This window comes from Heteronotia binoei, chromosome 1, assembly GCF_032191835.1.
Source record: "Heteronotia binoei isolate CCM8104 ecotype False Entrance Well chromosome 1, APGP_CSIRO_Hbin_v1, whole genome shotgun sequence".
NCBI lineage: Eukaryota > Metazoa > Chordata > Lepidosauria > Squamata > Gekkonidae > Heteronotia > Heteronotia binoei.
Window position 1 is genome coordinate 254,248,204 of NC_083223.1, and position 17,176 is coordinate 254,265,379.

Consider the following 17,176-nt stretch of genomic DNA (forward strand, 5'->3'; position numbering starts at 1 on the left):
TTTCAAATTTCACCTACAGCCTTGAAGCAAAGCGAGGGAAAAGACCACCACCAAAGCACTCTGAGATATCTTTGGAAAACTGTGAGCAGAAAGTGAACTCAGCACTAAAGGGACAGGAACAGTGCAAAAGAAAAAGAAAAGCCGATGAACATGCATGGTGCCAGCAGGAGGAAATGTAGAATGACAAATAAACCTGATAGTGATGCACGGTGAAAGCAAGGGAAAAGTCCAGTGCATAATAGGCCTAAGAGCATTGTTGAGGAATCTTAGTTGCATGGAAAGGCAATACAGAAATATTTTAAATAAATAAATAAATTGTTTTAAACTTAGAATTGTGTCATGCTGATTGGCAGCAGATCTCCTGGGTTTTGGGCAGAGCCAGTTTCCTCCCCCAGCCCTTCACCCGGTGTTTGAACTTTTTCAATAAATGGTGGGAAATGAATTCAGTGCATTCTCTTGCAAAGCAGGTGGTTTACCACCAAACTACAGCCCAATTCTCTCCTCAAAAACATTTGAAGTAAAACTGAAAATACAAGTCTAGACTCTGAAGTCCAAATTAACAACACAGTTATACATGTAAGCTTTTAGGAAACTTGACATCTGCTTCAATAGGCCCCACTTTAGCACATTACATGAAAAAAAAGGATTTGAGGCACTGCGTGTGTGTGTGCAAATGACGTTCCTTTTTCTCACCCACGGTGGTTAAACTGGGTGGAGTCCCTGAGTTATTTCATGTGTTTCCGTACCCAGGACAGGAAGTGAAAGGCAGGAAGTTGGAGAGCTGAAGCTCTGTGTCAATACATCACATGATGCATGGTGAGAGTGTTTGTAGGATAACAGCTGCATTTATAAGCATACGCTGAAGGATCATCTAGTCCAGTATTTTCCAGCAGTGGCCAGCCAGATGCTTCCTGAAAGTTGCAAGCAGGACATGAAAGTGACAGCTCTTTTGTTTGCCTCCAGTAGCTGGTGCTCAGAGACAGATTGTCTCTGATCATGGAGGTTCCCCTAAGCTATGGTGACTGCTGGACCCTGATAGCCAGTTGGTGTAGTGGTTAAGTGTGCGGACTCTTATCTGGGAGAACCAGGTTTGATTCCCAACTTCTCCACATGCACCTGCTGGAATGGCCTTGGGTCAACCATAGCTCTTGCAGAGGTTGTCCTTGAAAGGGCAGCTGCTGTGAGAGCTCTCTCAACCCCCCCACCTCACAAGGTGTCTGTTGTGGGGGAGGAAGGTAGAGGAGATTGTGAGCCACTCTGAGACTCTGAAATTTGGAGTGGAAGGAGGGATATAAATCCAATATCATCATCTTCTTCTTCATCACTTTGCCAGCATCTTCCTGTTTGCTGCAGTGGCTGGTAGGATGTTTCCAGAATCTCAAAAGCAACAGACATCCCTCAGTCCTCTCTCCCCAAAACTGGAAAAGAGCATCAGAAATTTCTTTCCTGCAGCTGAGTTTGCCCCACAAAGAGTCATGCCATGTTCCTTAAAATTTTAAAATCACTCTCCCAAAAAAACTTATGATTTGAAAAAAGTATTTATTTATCACTAATTTATATGATCTTTGCAGGCCCATAGCTACAGTGGAACCCTGGGGATCCAGGCCTCATCAATCAAACCCTTGTGTAAGCTATCTGGCCCCACCAATCAGTCCCCTGCCACATGCTGATGCTAGCTGCCACTTGGTCAAAGCCCAGAAGCTGCATCTCCAATGCTGGGGGTGGGTGGGTGGGGTGCCAGGTGCGCTCTGCCTGGGGGGATAATGAGGGAGGGAGGGTGGCCAACTTCCTTACCCACCGGTGGGCTCCTGTGCAGCTCCTCCTCCACCCTTGAAGAAATATCTGGTGACTTTAGGGGTGAAGCCAGGAGACTTTGGGGGTGGAACCAGGACCAAGAGTGTGACAAGCATGACTGAACTCCAAAGGGAGTTCTGGCCATCACATTTAAAGGGACAGCCCACCTTTTGAAATGCCTTCCTTCCATAGGAAATAATGAAGGATAGGGGCACCTTCTTTTGGGGCTCATAGAATGGGGCCCCCTGGTCCATTCTTTTTGAAACCTGGAAGGTATTTTGGGGAGAGACACTGGATGCTGTACTGAAAATTTGGTCCCTCTACCTCAAAAAACAGCCCCCCCCCCCCAGAGCCCCAGATACCTGCTGATCAATTCTCCATTATTTCCTATGAGAATAAGTCTCCATAGGGAATAATAGAGTTCCCAGTGGACATTTCCCTCCCCTCCCCCCGCTTTCTGATGACCCTGAAATGGGAGGAGGGCCTCCAAACTGTGGAATCCGCTGCCCCTACCTGAGGATTGGCAACCCTAATTGCGTCATGCTTCTCCCCCAGCAATCATGGCTGTTCGTTCCTCTTCTTGTTGTAAGAAGTGGAGGGTAGGGAGGTGAGATGAAGTCTTGGGCTTCCAAGGAGGGGGCTTCTGAGTGGCCATCCTTGGCTCGCTGCACAGGGAGAGGAGGGACTGCAAGTCTTGTAGCCTCTCCTTGCTACTGGGCTCGCTTTGGGTGCCCCCACCCCGGACAGAAACCCTTGCTATGTGCTAGGCTTCCCAACCCTCCCGCCCTGGCGGGGGACCCCAGGATTTCCAGCCTCTTCCCCCGCTCCCCAAAAAAAACAGAAGTGGGGGAGGGGGAAAATGGCGCCAAGGAGCATGGCCCGGTGAGTGGCAGGGGCAGCGGGACCGCGGCAATTGTCCCGGGCTGGCTGCCCTCTGGTCGCTTTTGGCCTTGCTCCCCCCCCCCCTTCGGCAGCTCCTGCGGGGAGGAGGGGGCGTCTGGGCTGGGCTGGGCTCCAAGCCCCCTTCAGCCAGAACTCCCTTCAGAGTTCAGTTATGCTTGTCACACCCTTGCTCCTGGCTCCGCCCCTAATGTCTTCTGGCTCCACCCCCGAAGTCCCCAGATATTTCTTACATTGGACTTGGCAACCCTACTATGTGCCCCACCAAATTTTAAATCCTGGCTATGGCCCTGACTCTTTGACTGATTTAAAACATTCAGTTCCAATTGGAGCAGCAGCACACCAAAGGTGGAGGGAGGTAGAACTTTACAGGGCCCATGATGCTGTGCAAAACATGGATGGCTTTGTACTGCTTTCTTAGCAAGGAATACAGTGAAGCCACTTGCCCAGAAACTGCAAATGGGTCAATTGAACTGAAGAACAGTCCATCAAAAGAACATAAGAGAAGCCATGCTAGATTAGGCCAATGGCCCAACCAGTCCAACACCCTGTCACGCAATGGCCAAAACCCAGGTGCCATTAGGACATCCACCAGCAGGGCCAGAACTCCAGAAGCCCTCCCACTCTTGCCCCCCCTCCCAAAGCACCAAAAATACAAAGCATCACTGTCCCAGGCACAGTGTTCCATCTATACCAGGGGTGGCCAAACGTGCTTAACATAAAAGCAGCATAGAATAAACATCAGATGTTTGAGAGCCACAAGACATGAACACGAGGGGAAGAAGGCAACAGAGAAAGAGAGAGAAAAGTGGAAAGAAAGCAGATAAATGGGAGAAAGGAGAGGTGGAAAGAAAACAACTTTAAATGTGTTATTGAAGGTGTGCCCTCCCACCCCACACCCCACCCCTGTTTGCTGGCTTGGCTTGGAGAAGAAATTTAAAGAGACAAATGTCTTCTCCAAGCTGGCCGCCAAGGCAGTGTGGGCTTTGAGAGCCGCACAGTATGTGTCATAGAGCTGCATGTAGCTCCTGAGATGTGCTTTGGCAACCCTGGGCCCTGATCTATACCTTGTGGCTAATAGCCACTCATGAACCTCTTCTCCATGTTTATTAAATTCCCCTCTTGTAGCTGTCTGTGCTTGTAGCCGCTGCTACTTCCTGCAGCAGTGAATTCCATGTGTTAATTATTCTTTGGGAGAAGCACTTCCTTTTATCTATTCTAAGTCTGCTTCTCATTAATTTCATTGAGTACTGTCCATGAGTTCTTGTTGTGTGAGAGAGCCAACAGGCAGCTGACTGCAGGGCCACAATCAGCATACTCTGAGCTTCCAGTACCCTTGGGGGCAGCCATCGATGTATTTTCTAGGAAATACCCAGAAGTGATGTCAGCCGTCTCTAGGAATTGCCAGAAACTCTCTAGAAATTGCTGGAAATTCTAGAATGTTGGAATTGCTGGAATGTTGGCAATTCCTAGAGAGGACTGACACTACTTTCGGGAAAAGCCCATCTGCCCAATGGCAATTTTTAATTTTTGTCTCTCCCACCACCATTCCTGATTGGTTTGCCTCAGGCAATGTTTGCCTCAGGATTTTGTGGGAAAAGCTACACTCAAACTCTACTTGGCTGCACTGCTTGAAATCTGTTTTCCTGCTATGCTGAGTGAGATAAAACATGTCATTTAAAAACACAGTTTTCCCATTAAAATGCTAATAACAAAGCAGGGTGGTTGGCTGCAAACAGTGAAACAAAGTAGATTTAAAGGGTTATGCATTTTTATCCCACCATTATTCCAAGGAATTCTGGAAGGTTTTCATGGCTCTCCCCTCTTTCAGTTTTATCCTCACAAAAACCGTGAGGTAGATTAGTCTGAGAGAAATGACTAGTCCAAGGTTATCTAGTGAACTACACAACAAGTGGGGATTTAGACCCCCTTTCTCTTTCCTGCATGGTCCCAAGGTAAACTGAGGCTATATGAGCTGCAATTGCCATTTTATAAATGTCACAAGATGCTTGCTCTTCATCTTGCTGTCTGAGCCCACAGAGTCTTCAAAAGAAACTGCAGCACTCTTATGTGCACTTACTCTGGAGTAAGCCCTGTTGAACTCAGTGGGCTTCCTTGTCCCCAGCAGGCAAAATAGGAACAGTGTTGTCCCAGGGACTGGTTCCAAAAAATAGCGATAGTCCCTGCCAGGGCTTTTTAAAAAAGAAAAGGCCCAGCAGGAACTTATTGGCATATTAGGCCACACCCCCTGACACTAAGCCAGCTGGATCTGCATTCCTGTGTGTTCCTGCTAAAAAAACCCCAAAAAAGCCCTGGTCCCTACTAAATTAATTATTTGGAAGAACAACCTTGGCAACTACACTTAATAAGTGCAATTTTATTGATCTCTCTCAGGTACGTGTACTGAGGGAATCTGAGAACTTCTAGGGATTTGCTTCCATTGATCATCCTCTAATTATCCACCCAGAGCAGCAGGCAGCTGTGCCAAGCAGCTAATTAATCAGCAGCTGCCATCTAATTGGACTCATTACATGCTTCTTATTGCTGTTCCCTGAATACTTTTGCCCCCAGATGCTGTTGCTGTATAAACTCCAACAGCCGCCCACATGCCTCTCCAGGAGAATGGGATTACAGCATGTCAGGGCGTTAAGGGACCTTCCTTGAGAATGAATTTCCCTTGGGGAGAATTTTCCTTGCACTCGCTTGCTGTTGCATACCCTGCAATGTTTCATAGATTAAAACAGAGACAGGCCTATAATGCCTTGATTCTCATAACCTGAATCACTATTTGTAACCCCAAGTAGTCAGCCGCATTGGTCTGAAGTAGTAGAACAAAATAGGAGTCAAGTTGCACCTTTAAGACCAACTTAGTTTATTCAGAACGTAACCTTTCGTGTGCTCTCTAAGCACACTTCCTCAGACGAGGAATCCAATACAGTGAGCAAAGCCATACATAGTTGGTAGTTCGTGGCTCACTACACACTAATGAAGGCTGTCCTCCATCTTTCAATTACTCTGCTGCCCGACCCAGTACCTCCATTAGGTGGACAGAGAACATAGCTTTTTTTGAACAGGAACACAGTTCTGGCTAGCATGGTGTCAGGGGGTGTGGCCTAATATGCAAATGAGCCCATGCTGGGCTTTTTCTACAAAAAAAGCCCTGACCAAGACGGTATAGGCTATGCCACCCGAGAACAGTTGGGGCACCACTGCTTCTAATTGGCCCTTCTTCCTGTTCATGTGTTGATGTCCTTTGTTGTAATTGTTTAATCTCGTTTTAACGTTTTTTATTGTTTGCTGCCTTGGGGCACCCTAATTTGCATAGAGGAGCAGCTTAAAAGTGATTTCAATAAATAAATTACATTAAAAGAGACTTCTAGCTGGGGAGTAGTAAGCCGCTACAAGCAGCGCCTCTGGCCCCAGTCGTAGGCTTCCCAATACCCAGGTCCCAGCAGGGGATCCCCCGGTTTTACAGGCTTCCCCCCTCCCCCAGCCAGCTGGCCAGCGGGGGAAGCCCCACCCCCACAACCATTATGCACCTCCATGAACAATTCCCATAGGGAATGATGGGGAATTGATCTGCGGGTATCAGGGGCTCTGGGGGGGCTGTTTTCTGAGGTAGAGATGCCAAATTTTCAGTATAGCATCTAGTGCCTCTCCCCAAAATACCCCCCAAGTTTCAAAAGGATTGGACCAGGGGGTCCAATTCTACGAGCCACAAAAGAAGGTGCCCCTATCTTTCATTATTTTCTATGGAAGGAAGGCATTTTAAAAGGTGTGCTGTCCTTTTAAATGTGATGGCCAGAACTCCCGTTGGAGTTCAATTTTGCTTATCACACCCTTGCTCCTGGCTCTGCCCCCAATGTCTCCTGGCTCCTTCCCCAAAGTCTCTGACTCCACCTCCAAAGTCCCCAGATATTTCTTGAATTGGATTTGGCAACCCTACCCCAGTGCCATTTCCCAGCTGCATGGTGTAATTGGCAGTGGCGCTGGCTGCTGGGGCCTGCTCGCTCAGCCTGCCTTCCTTTGCTTCACCCCCAGGAGGTGTCACTCATAGATGGCCAAGGAGGGGACTTACTGGGAGCAGCAGGGAGGCTCATCCAACTACAGTGATGCGTTTACGCCACTGCCTATGTGACTTGGAAATGACCCTATCACTTCCAGAACACCAGGGCAACACTCTGGTATTTGGGCAAAAACGCTGTGGTAAATTTGGCCTCTACCATTGAGTTTTTGCCCAAATACCAGAGTGTCACCCCCAAATTCCTGGAAGTGATAGCATCACTTCTGGGTCGCATAGGCAGTGACGTAGAGATGTCACTGCATGTGGGAGGATTTTCCCTCTTTTTCAAGGTAAGTTCCTCACTCTGGCCGGCTGATCAGCGGTGAGGAGGTGTGGCCTGACCCCTGCCTCTACTGGGGGGGAGGAGCCTAGCAACCCTAATAAGGACACCTGCAGGCTTTAGGTTGGCCCTGTTTGCTGATTTGCTTTGCTAATCCACTCTGCAATTGCCTGCCTTCCATTAGTTCAACCAAAGAGGATGTTTGTGTTCAGTGTGTGCATTGATGCTAGGGTTCCCAAATCCCCCGCTAGGCCTGGAGACTCCCAATTTGGAGCCTCCTCCCCCCGCTGGCCATAAAAGGGAAAGCGGGGGGAGGGGAGGGGGGAGAACGGCAGCCCTTCCCACCCAGCCCCGATCGCAGCAGCCAGAGCTCTTCCGTTTTCTCAGGCTGCTTCCCGCCCCCAGTCAGCTGGCTGGTGAAGGGAGGGAAGCCCAGCCACGCCCCCAAAGGACCATGTGCCTTTGCACCTCCGGAGGTGAGTGAGTTCTGTCCCCTGCATCAGATTTCCCAGAAACGGGGGGGGGGGGGGTGGAGGGGGTGGAGAGGAAAACGTCTTCTCATAGGGTATAATGGGGAATTGATCTGGAGGTTTCGAGGGCTCTGGGGGAGCTGTTTTTTGAGGTAGAGGCACCAAATTTTCAATATAGTATCTAGTGCCTCTCCCCAAAGTATCCCCCAAATTTCTTTCTTTTTTTTTTTTCAAAACGATTGGACCAGGGGGTCCAATTCTATGAGCCCCAAAAGAAGGTGCCCTTATCCTTCATTATTTCCTATGGAAGGAAGACATTTAAAAAGGTGTGCTGTCCCTTTAAATGTGATGGCCAGAACTCTCTTGGAGTTCAGTTATGCTTGTCACACTCTAGTTCCTGGCTCACACTCTAGTTCCTGGCTCCGCCCCAATGTCTCCTGGCTCCACCCCCAAAGTCTCCTGGCTCCACCCCCAAAGTCCCCAGATATTTCTTGAATTGGACTTGGCAACCCTAATTGATGCACATGTGCAGACACAATGCATCAGTTTGCCCACTCGATACATGTTATACTGTTTACAGGCCTGACCCATGCCCATTCCACATTCTGTCAAATCAGGTGTGTTCTGAGAGTTCAGTGCTGAAACCCAGTTCTTGGGTACCTGGTACCAATTTATATGGGTACACAGCCTACAGGGAGAGGGTCTTAAACTAAACAAAAATGGCTTTAGAGAGTAGACTTCTCAATCCCCAGGTTCCAGCGGGGGATTCCTCGGTTTTACAGGCTTCCCCCACAGCCACCCTGTACCTCTAGATCTTGGGCAGGACCTGCAAACAGATCCAGTTTTAAAATGTGTGTGTGCCTTTAAATTGCAGCAGGAAGTACTTCATGGGGAAGGTGAGAGTGCAGCGCCTCTGTTTGTTTTGCTTTCCTATGGGACAAGTGAGTGTGTGTGTAAAAGAGCAGCCTAGCCCCTGTACTTTCCAGACATCGTTGTGGAGGCACCAGAGACTCCTGCTTTGTTCTACTGCATCAGACCAACAAGGCTGCCCACTTGCACCAGAGACAGCTAAGCGTGTGTGTGAGTGAGAGAGAGAAAACGGGGGGAGGGGAGGGAACTCTATTATTCCCTATGGAGACTTATTCTAATTGGAAATAATGGAGAATTGATCCGCGGGTATCTGGGGCTCGGGGGGGGGCTGTTTTTTGAGGTTGATGCACCAGATTTGCAGCATAGCATCCAGTACCTCTCCCCAAAATACCTCCCAAGTTTCAAAAAGATTGGACCAGGGGGTCCAATTCTATGAGCCCCAAAAGAAGGTGCCCCTATCCTTCATTATTTCCTATGGAGGGAAGGGATTTAAAAGATGTGTGGTCCCTTTAAATGTGATGGCCAGAACTCCCTTGGAGTTCAATTATGCTTGTCATACCCTTGCTCCTGGCTCCACCCCCAATGTCTCCTGGCTCCACCCCCAAAGTCCCCAGATACTTCTTGAATTGGACTTGGCAACCTTATTAGAGAGCCAGGCTTAATTTGTCCCACTAGGGAAACTGACGTGTACTTATAGGTTGCTGCCCTTAACTTTCCCCACTGGGGCAAACAGCAGCTCTCTGGGGCTCTTTTAGGTCAGCAAAATGGTCCTAGTGGGGAAGATTTAAGCCCCCTCTCCAGCATGCCACAAACTCAAACTGAATCCAGTTCCCATACCCGAGTCAAAAGTCTCTGGGAGTTTTGAACACAGAACTTGCAGCATTCATCTGACTTGAGAGGATGGACAGAGGGTAGACTTGTAGACACTGTAAAGTTATTTAGGCCTTCAGAAATTTAACAGGAAGACTGAATCTGCCCCCCAATAGCAACAGTGGTTTGTAGGGGATAAGGAGCAAGAAACAGGGAGCATCCATGGCAGGGTTGCCCTGCTGAGCCTCATAACCAGCAGTAAGGGTGAAAGTTGAGACAGAGTGGGGCATGCAACATCTCTGATGTTCTTACATCACTTCAGGGAAAAACCCAGAGGTGATGTAAGGTAGCTCTAGGTATCACTGGACACTCTATGGTAAAACCATACAATTTCCAGCAACTCCGAGAGCTACCCTGCGTCACTTCTTGGTTTTCTCTGGAAGCAACGCAGCAACATTTGTTGTTTATCGTACAAAGGGACCTGCCAGTGGGAGACCTCCTGCCTTCGTGGGAGGCCTGACAGTCCGAGTTCCTGGATCACTCCTATAGTAACCATTTAGTTAGGAATATAATTCACTCAGACTGATTCTGCACGGGCCAGTTGCTCCGCCCCCGGGCTTCTGCTTTCCCAGGCTCAAGCAATCAATTCCCCCGCCAGTTGCTGCGCTGCTGCATTTGGATCTGCGGCCCCCTCCAATTTCCCTTGCTGCTTCCTCCTCTTGGTTTTTGGAGATCTGGAAGCTGCGAGGGTAATTAGAGGGAACTGCAGATCAAAATGTGCCCATGCAGTGACCGGTGGGGGAATTCAACTGCTAGTGAAGAATAGGTCTCAGTTGTAGAGAATGCAGAGTATGTGGGTGTCGGTCTGCTGTATTCCAATGTTTTCTACTTGTTTTCCTGCCTGTTTCACATCCAATTTGTGGCAATTAAAAAAAAATTTCAAACATGCTTGCAGCACCATCTATCTATCCAACGACTGACAGAAGCACTGTTGAGATCTCCCATAATTAACATCCATCTACATTTCTCTATTTTTTCAAACCAAATCTGCCTGTTTTGTGCTGACTTAAGTACTGTCTCTCTCTTCTGACGACCCTACATACCTTGGGCAGGGGGAGTTAATTAGTGCTTTCTCGTGAGCAGCAAGAACAATTGTTCATTTGCTTTATTTGTTGTTGTAGTAATTATGCTAATTTGAAACAGCAATCATGGAAAAAATAGTGAGCACTCACACTGCAGCCAAAGAGAAAAGTAATTTAAAAAAAAAAGCCCCCCCCTTCCGGAAAGGAACTGACTGACAATCCATAATGCAGCAAAGAAAACAGGAAGTAATTAATAAAGTAGGCAGAAGGGGGGGGGTATAAAGTTAAAACTTTTAAAGGGGTAACTTATAGAGAAGCTAGACTATTACTGAACAGGATTTACTTGTAAGTAAAGTGAAAGTAAGCTTGTAGTAGATGTGGGCCAATATGAATGGGCATTGGTTGTTTTCAAGGCTTTTTTTGTAGGAAAAGCCCAGCAGAAACTCATTTGCATATCAGGCAACACCCCAATGCCAAACCAGCCAGAACTGTGTTCCTGCTCCAAAAAAGCCCTGCTTGTTTTCATGGAAGAATATAGCACCATATTAAATTATATATCAAAATACTGCGGGGAATCGCTCTGTTTTGCTTGCTTCTGGTATGTGGAAAAGGAATTCTTCAGCAATGCAAAAGGGTCATATTGTGGAATCAGCTCTGGTAGATGGGACGGTTGGTGCATGAGTTGTTGGAGGGATCGTGGTGTTACCTACAAGAGGCAGCAAGGCTTTGTGGTGCTGGTGGAAAGTGCCGTCAGGTCGCAGCCAACCGATGGTGTTCCTATAGACTTTCCAAGGCAAGACATGTTCAGGGGTGGTTTGCCATTGCCTGCCTCTACGTAGTGATCCTGGACCTCCTTGCTCGTCTCCCATCCAAGTACTAACCAGGGCCGACCCTGCTTAGCTTCTGAAATCTAATGAGATTGGGCTAGCCTGAGCCATCTGAGTTAGAGTAACAAGGCTTGTGCCCTCCTGAAATTTCCTGGAAGTCAACATTCTCCCCTCTACCTGCTAGGCATGCAATAAGGACCTACAGGCTCTTCCTCCTTCTCACTCAGTCTCATTTTAACCACAACAGGAAAGAGCACAACAAAAGTCCTTCCCTCTTAACATTTTTTCACGCATGTCCCTACTTCTCTTCCTGAGAGAAAGAATATGATTGGTACTGACTGGTAAAAGGCGTTCTGCCCTAATCCTTGAATTGAGAAAGTAGCTGGCTAGAGTGATGTCTTGATTTATATTAGCCACAGGCTATTGGACGTTTCTCTGCTTTGCAATATGTAATCTGCAACGGAACCATCTTATTAAAGCACAAATGTTTTGCTGAGTGTGGCAAAATGCGGCATAGCCCAACTTTCCCCTGGTAATTAAACTGCACCGGTGGACTGAGACTGCAACAGCTTGTGGGGAATAAGGACACTGTCAATGTACTGAAGCAGTTCCATACATTAAAAGAACTAGACGGACAGTCCACCTGTGTGGACAACAGCTCCTTGGATGGAGAAATGTAGTGGTTGCCAACTTCACTACAGTGGCATTGGGGTTGGTTCGTCTGACCATAATTTTCTTTGGGGAACCACTATTTGCTCTGCTGGGCCAAAAAATAAAGTATAATAAATCCAGGTCCTTACTACATAGGCCCTGATCAGCCCTCAGGGTTGCTAACCTTAAATTGGTAGCTGGAGATCTCCTGGGATTAGAATTTCACCTGGAGAAAATGACTGCTTTGGAAAGTGGATTCTATGGCATTATAGTCCATTGAAGCCCTTCCCCTTCCCAAACCCCACCTTTCTTAGGCTTCACCCCTCCCCCAAATCTCCAGGTATTTTCCAGTCTAGAACTAGCAAACACTATCAGACCTGTATGTTTTCCTGGGCTGTGTACTGGTTAGGGTGTTGGACTAGGACCTTGAAGACCCAGGTGCCAATCTGCGCTCTGCCATGGCCATGCAGCTCACAGGGCAACCCCAGATCCATCAGCTTATTTGCTGTAAGGTCAATATGGAGGAGGAGAGAGCTATGTATATTGTCCTTAGGTCTTTGGACAAAGAGTGGAATAAAACTGCAACAGATATATAGAAACAGCGCTCTGCAGGGTCAGTTTAGGTTAGGAGATTTAGGAGAAGAAGATTTAAATCCACTTCACCCTGCACTGTGGTTGTGATCCGAATTGGGGCACTGTGCACCTGCTTTTTTGTAGCAAACACCACTTTTGTTCTGAGAAATCACAACCACCTGTGTTTGCCCAAAGTGTTCGGAGAAGCATCACCTGCTAAGTTTATATGAGGCAGGTTGCAGTCAAAGACAAGGAGCAGAGCGAGAAAAGTAAAGAGATGCTAATATGGTTGCCAATCCCCAGGTGGGGGCAGGGGATCCCCTGGTTTAGAGGCCCTCCCCTTGCTTCAGGGTCATCAGAAAGCGGGGGGGGGGGGAATGTCTGCTGGGCACTCCATTATTCCCTATGGAGACCGATTCCCATGAGTATAATGGAAAATTGACCCATGAGTATCTGGGGCTCTGAGGAGGGGCTGTTTTTTGAGGTAGAGGCACCACATTTTCAGCATAGCATTAAGTGCCTCTCTTCAAAACACCCCCACAAGGTTCAAAAGGATTGAACCAAGAAGACCAATTCTATGAGCCCCAAAAGAAGGTGCCCCTATCCTTCATTATTTCCAGTAGCGGGAAGACGTTTAAAAGGTGTGCAGTCCCTTTATATGTGATGGCCAGAACTTCCTTTGGAGTTCAGTTATGCTTGTCACACCCTTGCTCCTGACTCCATCCCAATGTCTCCTGGCTCCACCCCCAAAGTCTCCTGGCTTGAATTGGACTGTGCAACCCTAATAGCGAATGCTATCAGACCTGTATGTTTTCCAGGGTTGTGTACTGGGTAGAGTGTTGGACGAGGACCTTGAAGACCCAGGTGCAAATCCCCACTCTGGCATGACCACGCAGTTCACAGGATAACTCCAGGTCCATCAGCCTAATTTGCTGTGAGGACAATATGGAAGAGGACAGAGCTATATATATGTCATTTGTATGTCCTTGGACAAAAAGTGGAAAAGCCCAGCAGGAACCTATTTGCATATTAGACCACTCCCCCTGACATTACCATTGTTTCACACAAGGCTTTTTTTGTGGAAAAAGCCCAGCAGGAACTCATTTGCATATTAAGCCTCACCCATTGACACCAGGCCAGCTGGAACTGCGTCCTGCTCAAAAAAAGCCTTGGAAATAGGTGCTCCGCAGCATTGATTTAGGTTAGGAGATTTAGGAGAAGAAGATTAAAATCCACTTCACCCTGCATTGTGGTTGTGATCCGAACTGCAGCCCTATGCATTTGCTCTTTTGTAGCAAACACAACTTTTGTTCAGAGAAATCACAACCACCTGTGTGTTTTTGCCCAAAGTGTTCGGGGAAGCATCACCTGCTAAGTTTATATGTGGCAGGTTGCGGTCAAAGACAAGGAGCACAGTGAGAAAAGTAGAGAGATGCTAACGCTAAGCCATAAGGGGCAATAGCATTACCAGTTGTTCAGTTTTATACCAGTGCTTATGTGGCTGATGGAGAGGCCGGGACAGAGTCCTGTGTTAACCCCCAGCTTGTTTACCAAGCCCTCCTATTGCTTTTTGAGCTTCTTTTGGTTGCTTAATTTACCCTAGTTGATGTAATGCATGGATTGGCAAGGCCTGAGACCAGCCAAACAAGGAAGCAACACTGATCTGCCTTCCCCTCCCCTTCCCACTACAGATGCAAACCCGCCCTGCTTGCCTTCCTTTACACCCCACAGCTCATTTCCTGTGTGCCTTGAATGCTGCCAACCAGCTAAACCAGCCTTGATTCTGTAGCTCAAGAATCTCAAACGGTTGCAAAAGAAGATGCATACTCAAGACAGCATAGCAGAGTTAGACACTACAGGGCCATTCCCTTTCATGCAAAACCTCACTCCGTGTGGTGTAACAAGGGCAGGAGACCTGTACTGGGGTGGGCTTGTCTGAGGTTAGTTATGGTGGGTAGCAATACTTTTGTGAGCAAAAATTTTACTTCGTGAGCTACTGGCATTAAAGCTGTGAGCTACTGCATAAATCAGTTTGCTCTGGGGCCATTTTTTCTGAGTTAGAGCAAAAATGTGTGAGCTGGTGGCTAAAAACCTGTGAGCTATCTCACACTAACTCAGCTTAGAGGAAACACTGGTGGGTAGCCTTTACGAGCTCCGGGGCAAACTCCCATTACTGTGGTGGCATAGTCAGAGCTGCTGAGTTTGAATCCAGAGACATCTGACATTCTCAGACTTGATCTTAATAGTGACTGAGCAGATCGTTTCAGAGTGCATGATATGCTGGTCTGCAGTAGAACAGCTTGATTCGACTCCATCTTAAGTGACCAACAAGATTTTAGGGGTGTAAGGTTTCTAGAGACCAAAGCGCCCTTTTGTATCTGACAAAGGCAGCTTTAACTATGGAAAGCTTATATGTTTCTAAGGTACTACTAGACTCAAATTGAGCTGTGTTCGTATCTGGCTTGTAGGGACTGTGAACAGTCAATTGTTCTATTTAAGTTTCCCAGAGCAGCACTTGTTCCTTTATATTTTTCTTCTTTGCTGCTGCTTCTTCCAACTTAATTAATTACTCCCTATTCTCTAGCAGCCAGATTTGTCATTGATGAATCAATTCTTTTTTAACTAGGGACTTAATCGCTGCTTTTTATTTTGCAGCCAAAAGTGTTGCTCGTTATTTAATTTGATTTTTGCAGTCACCTCTTTGTAATTGCTGTTTTATGGTCATTGAAAAACTAACTAAAAATAATGAGCAGAGGGTTTGGTAGCAATGTGAAAAGCAAGCCCCAACCTGCATATTAACAACTGATTCAGGAATGCTGTGATCATGAGACAATCATAATTAACCAATTAGCTGTAAAAAAAAAAAGGAAAAATGGAGAGAGGTAAAACTTTTGCTGAACAGAATTTACATTTGGATAAGGACAAGTGCTGCTGTATCTTTTTGTGGAATTTACATTCCACAAGCGCCATATAAATCCACAGTTTCAATTCGCCTTTTAGTTGACTGGGAAGCCATGTGGGTCACATGCACACAAAAGCTTATACTGAGAATTAAATTTTGTTGGCCTTACAGGTACCACTGGACTCAAACTTTGTTCTGTAGTTGATTGTGTCATTGGAACATATGTGCAGGTTCCAACACGCCATCAGCTATCAAGTGCTGACGTTGAATATAGAATACTCAGCAAACTTTTAGATTATATTTGTGTACTTCCTGAATATCTAGCACAGAGAATTGGACAGAAGGAGAAAACTTGTTTCAGGTTCAGGTGGCAATTTTAGATTTCCATGGCATAAGCAGTCTTAACTGCCTTGTGTTGACCTGGGCTTGGCTGAATTGTAGCACAAGACTGGTAGAATATGTGAACATCACTGATTATAATTATTTCCATATCATTGTTCTGTATAGAAAGCATTTTCCTTCTTTTTATTTTGCAGCCAAAAAATGTTGCTCATTATTTAATTGATTTTACAGTCATATTTGTTGTAATTGCTGTTTTATGGTCAACAAAAACTAATTATCAAAAACATTTCTTTATCAGCCACCCTTACTGTGACACTAAAAGCACTTCTTGAGTTTGTCCCTAATCTTTTGTGTTAGGAAGAATGAGAAACTGAAATGTACATTTCAGATTTTGACGGCTGTCGTAAAATGGTATCTGTTTATAAATGGAATTTGAGGGTTGGCATACAGACTCAATCAGTACTTGACTGTACCTAATAGTTGGTAGGCAACAGAATGCATTAAACTTTTGCTTTTATACTTATTTTACTCTATCAGCTGTGACCAAAAAACCCCCCACCTTTTAAATTCTGAGATCAAAATATGTATTCAAAATTCCAAACCCACAGTTCAAAGTCTGCATTTATACCCCACATTTTTTCCACAAAAGCCACATTCAAGATCCAAAACCTCAGGTTGAATGTCAAAAGTTTTGATTTCAACATCCACATTTTGTAGCTTTGTTTTGAATTTACCTGTCCTTCTAATATTTAATTTCCACTATTTAGGCATTCATTCTATTATGGTTAAGCAGAAACTTACCCCATGTGATCATTATGTAGTAGTAGTAAAATTTATTACGTAAAGTCATTGGCCATTACAGTTACAGCAATTTACAGTGTTACCATTATTGGTAGTTCCTCTGCCCTTTGATGCTATATTTTAGTACCTGGTATTGGGTTAGATCATAGATACCCACAACAAAGAGCTATTAATAATTAATTGGTGGTCAGTGTACAAATGAGATTCATTTGGAACCATTCAAGACCTTCATCCATAAATGACATTCTCATCCTCTCATAAAATTTCTGGTAGTTCTGCAGTAAGCATTGTAGACTACCAAGAAAGTGATGGCAACCCTCCAGAGGTCCAACCAAAGCATACAAAATAACCCACAAGCAACATTAGTTAGATGGAGGCTCTTCTTCCATTTCCTGTGGTGGTGGGGATAACAGTTATTTGAGGCCAAGAGAAGAAAGGATGAGTCCAAGAGAGGAAATCACTTACCATCATGACCAGATAACTGGAGATGCTCCACCAGGTCACACCCAAAGACCCGGTCTTTAGGCGCTGCCTTCCTCCTTACTTTCTGCCGAGCTTTCATGGCCAGTGACATGTGTGCGGATACCAGGGTTGCGCTGTAATTGCTTCTCAGCACTCAAGGCCTTGCTCCTTCTGCTCCTGAGGCCTCTTTGGGTTCATTGAGCCTCAAGAGATAGGCTCAAGAGATAGTGGCACTAGCAGCCCACAGCTCCTTCAAAAGATGCAACGCACACCAGCCTCGGAGATTTTTTGCTTCCTGAAATCCATAGCTAGTGTCTGCGGCCTTAACTCTTCATAGTCCAGATCTCCA

The 17,176-nt window shown here is 46.2% G+C and overlaps 1 protein-coding gene across 2 annotated transcripts in view; it reads right to left on the minus strand.

Moving 5' to 3' along the window:
* The window catches only part of ARHGAP30 (Rho GTPase activating protein 30), a 41,652-nt gene extending 24,476 nt beyond the window's left edge, over window positions 1-17,176 (minus strand). For both annotated transcript variants that reach the window (XM_060253387.1, XM_060253378.1), the window contains exon 1: window positions 16,831-17,176. In XM_060253387.1, coding sequence (XP_060109370.1) covers window positions 16,831-16,939 — 109 coding nt within the window. In that variant the 5' untranslated portion in view covers window positions 16,940-17,176. The remainder of the gene's footprint in view (window positions 1-16,830) is intronic.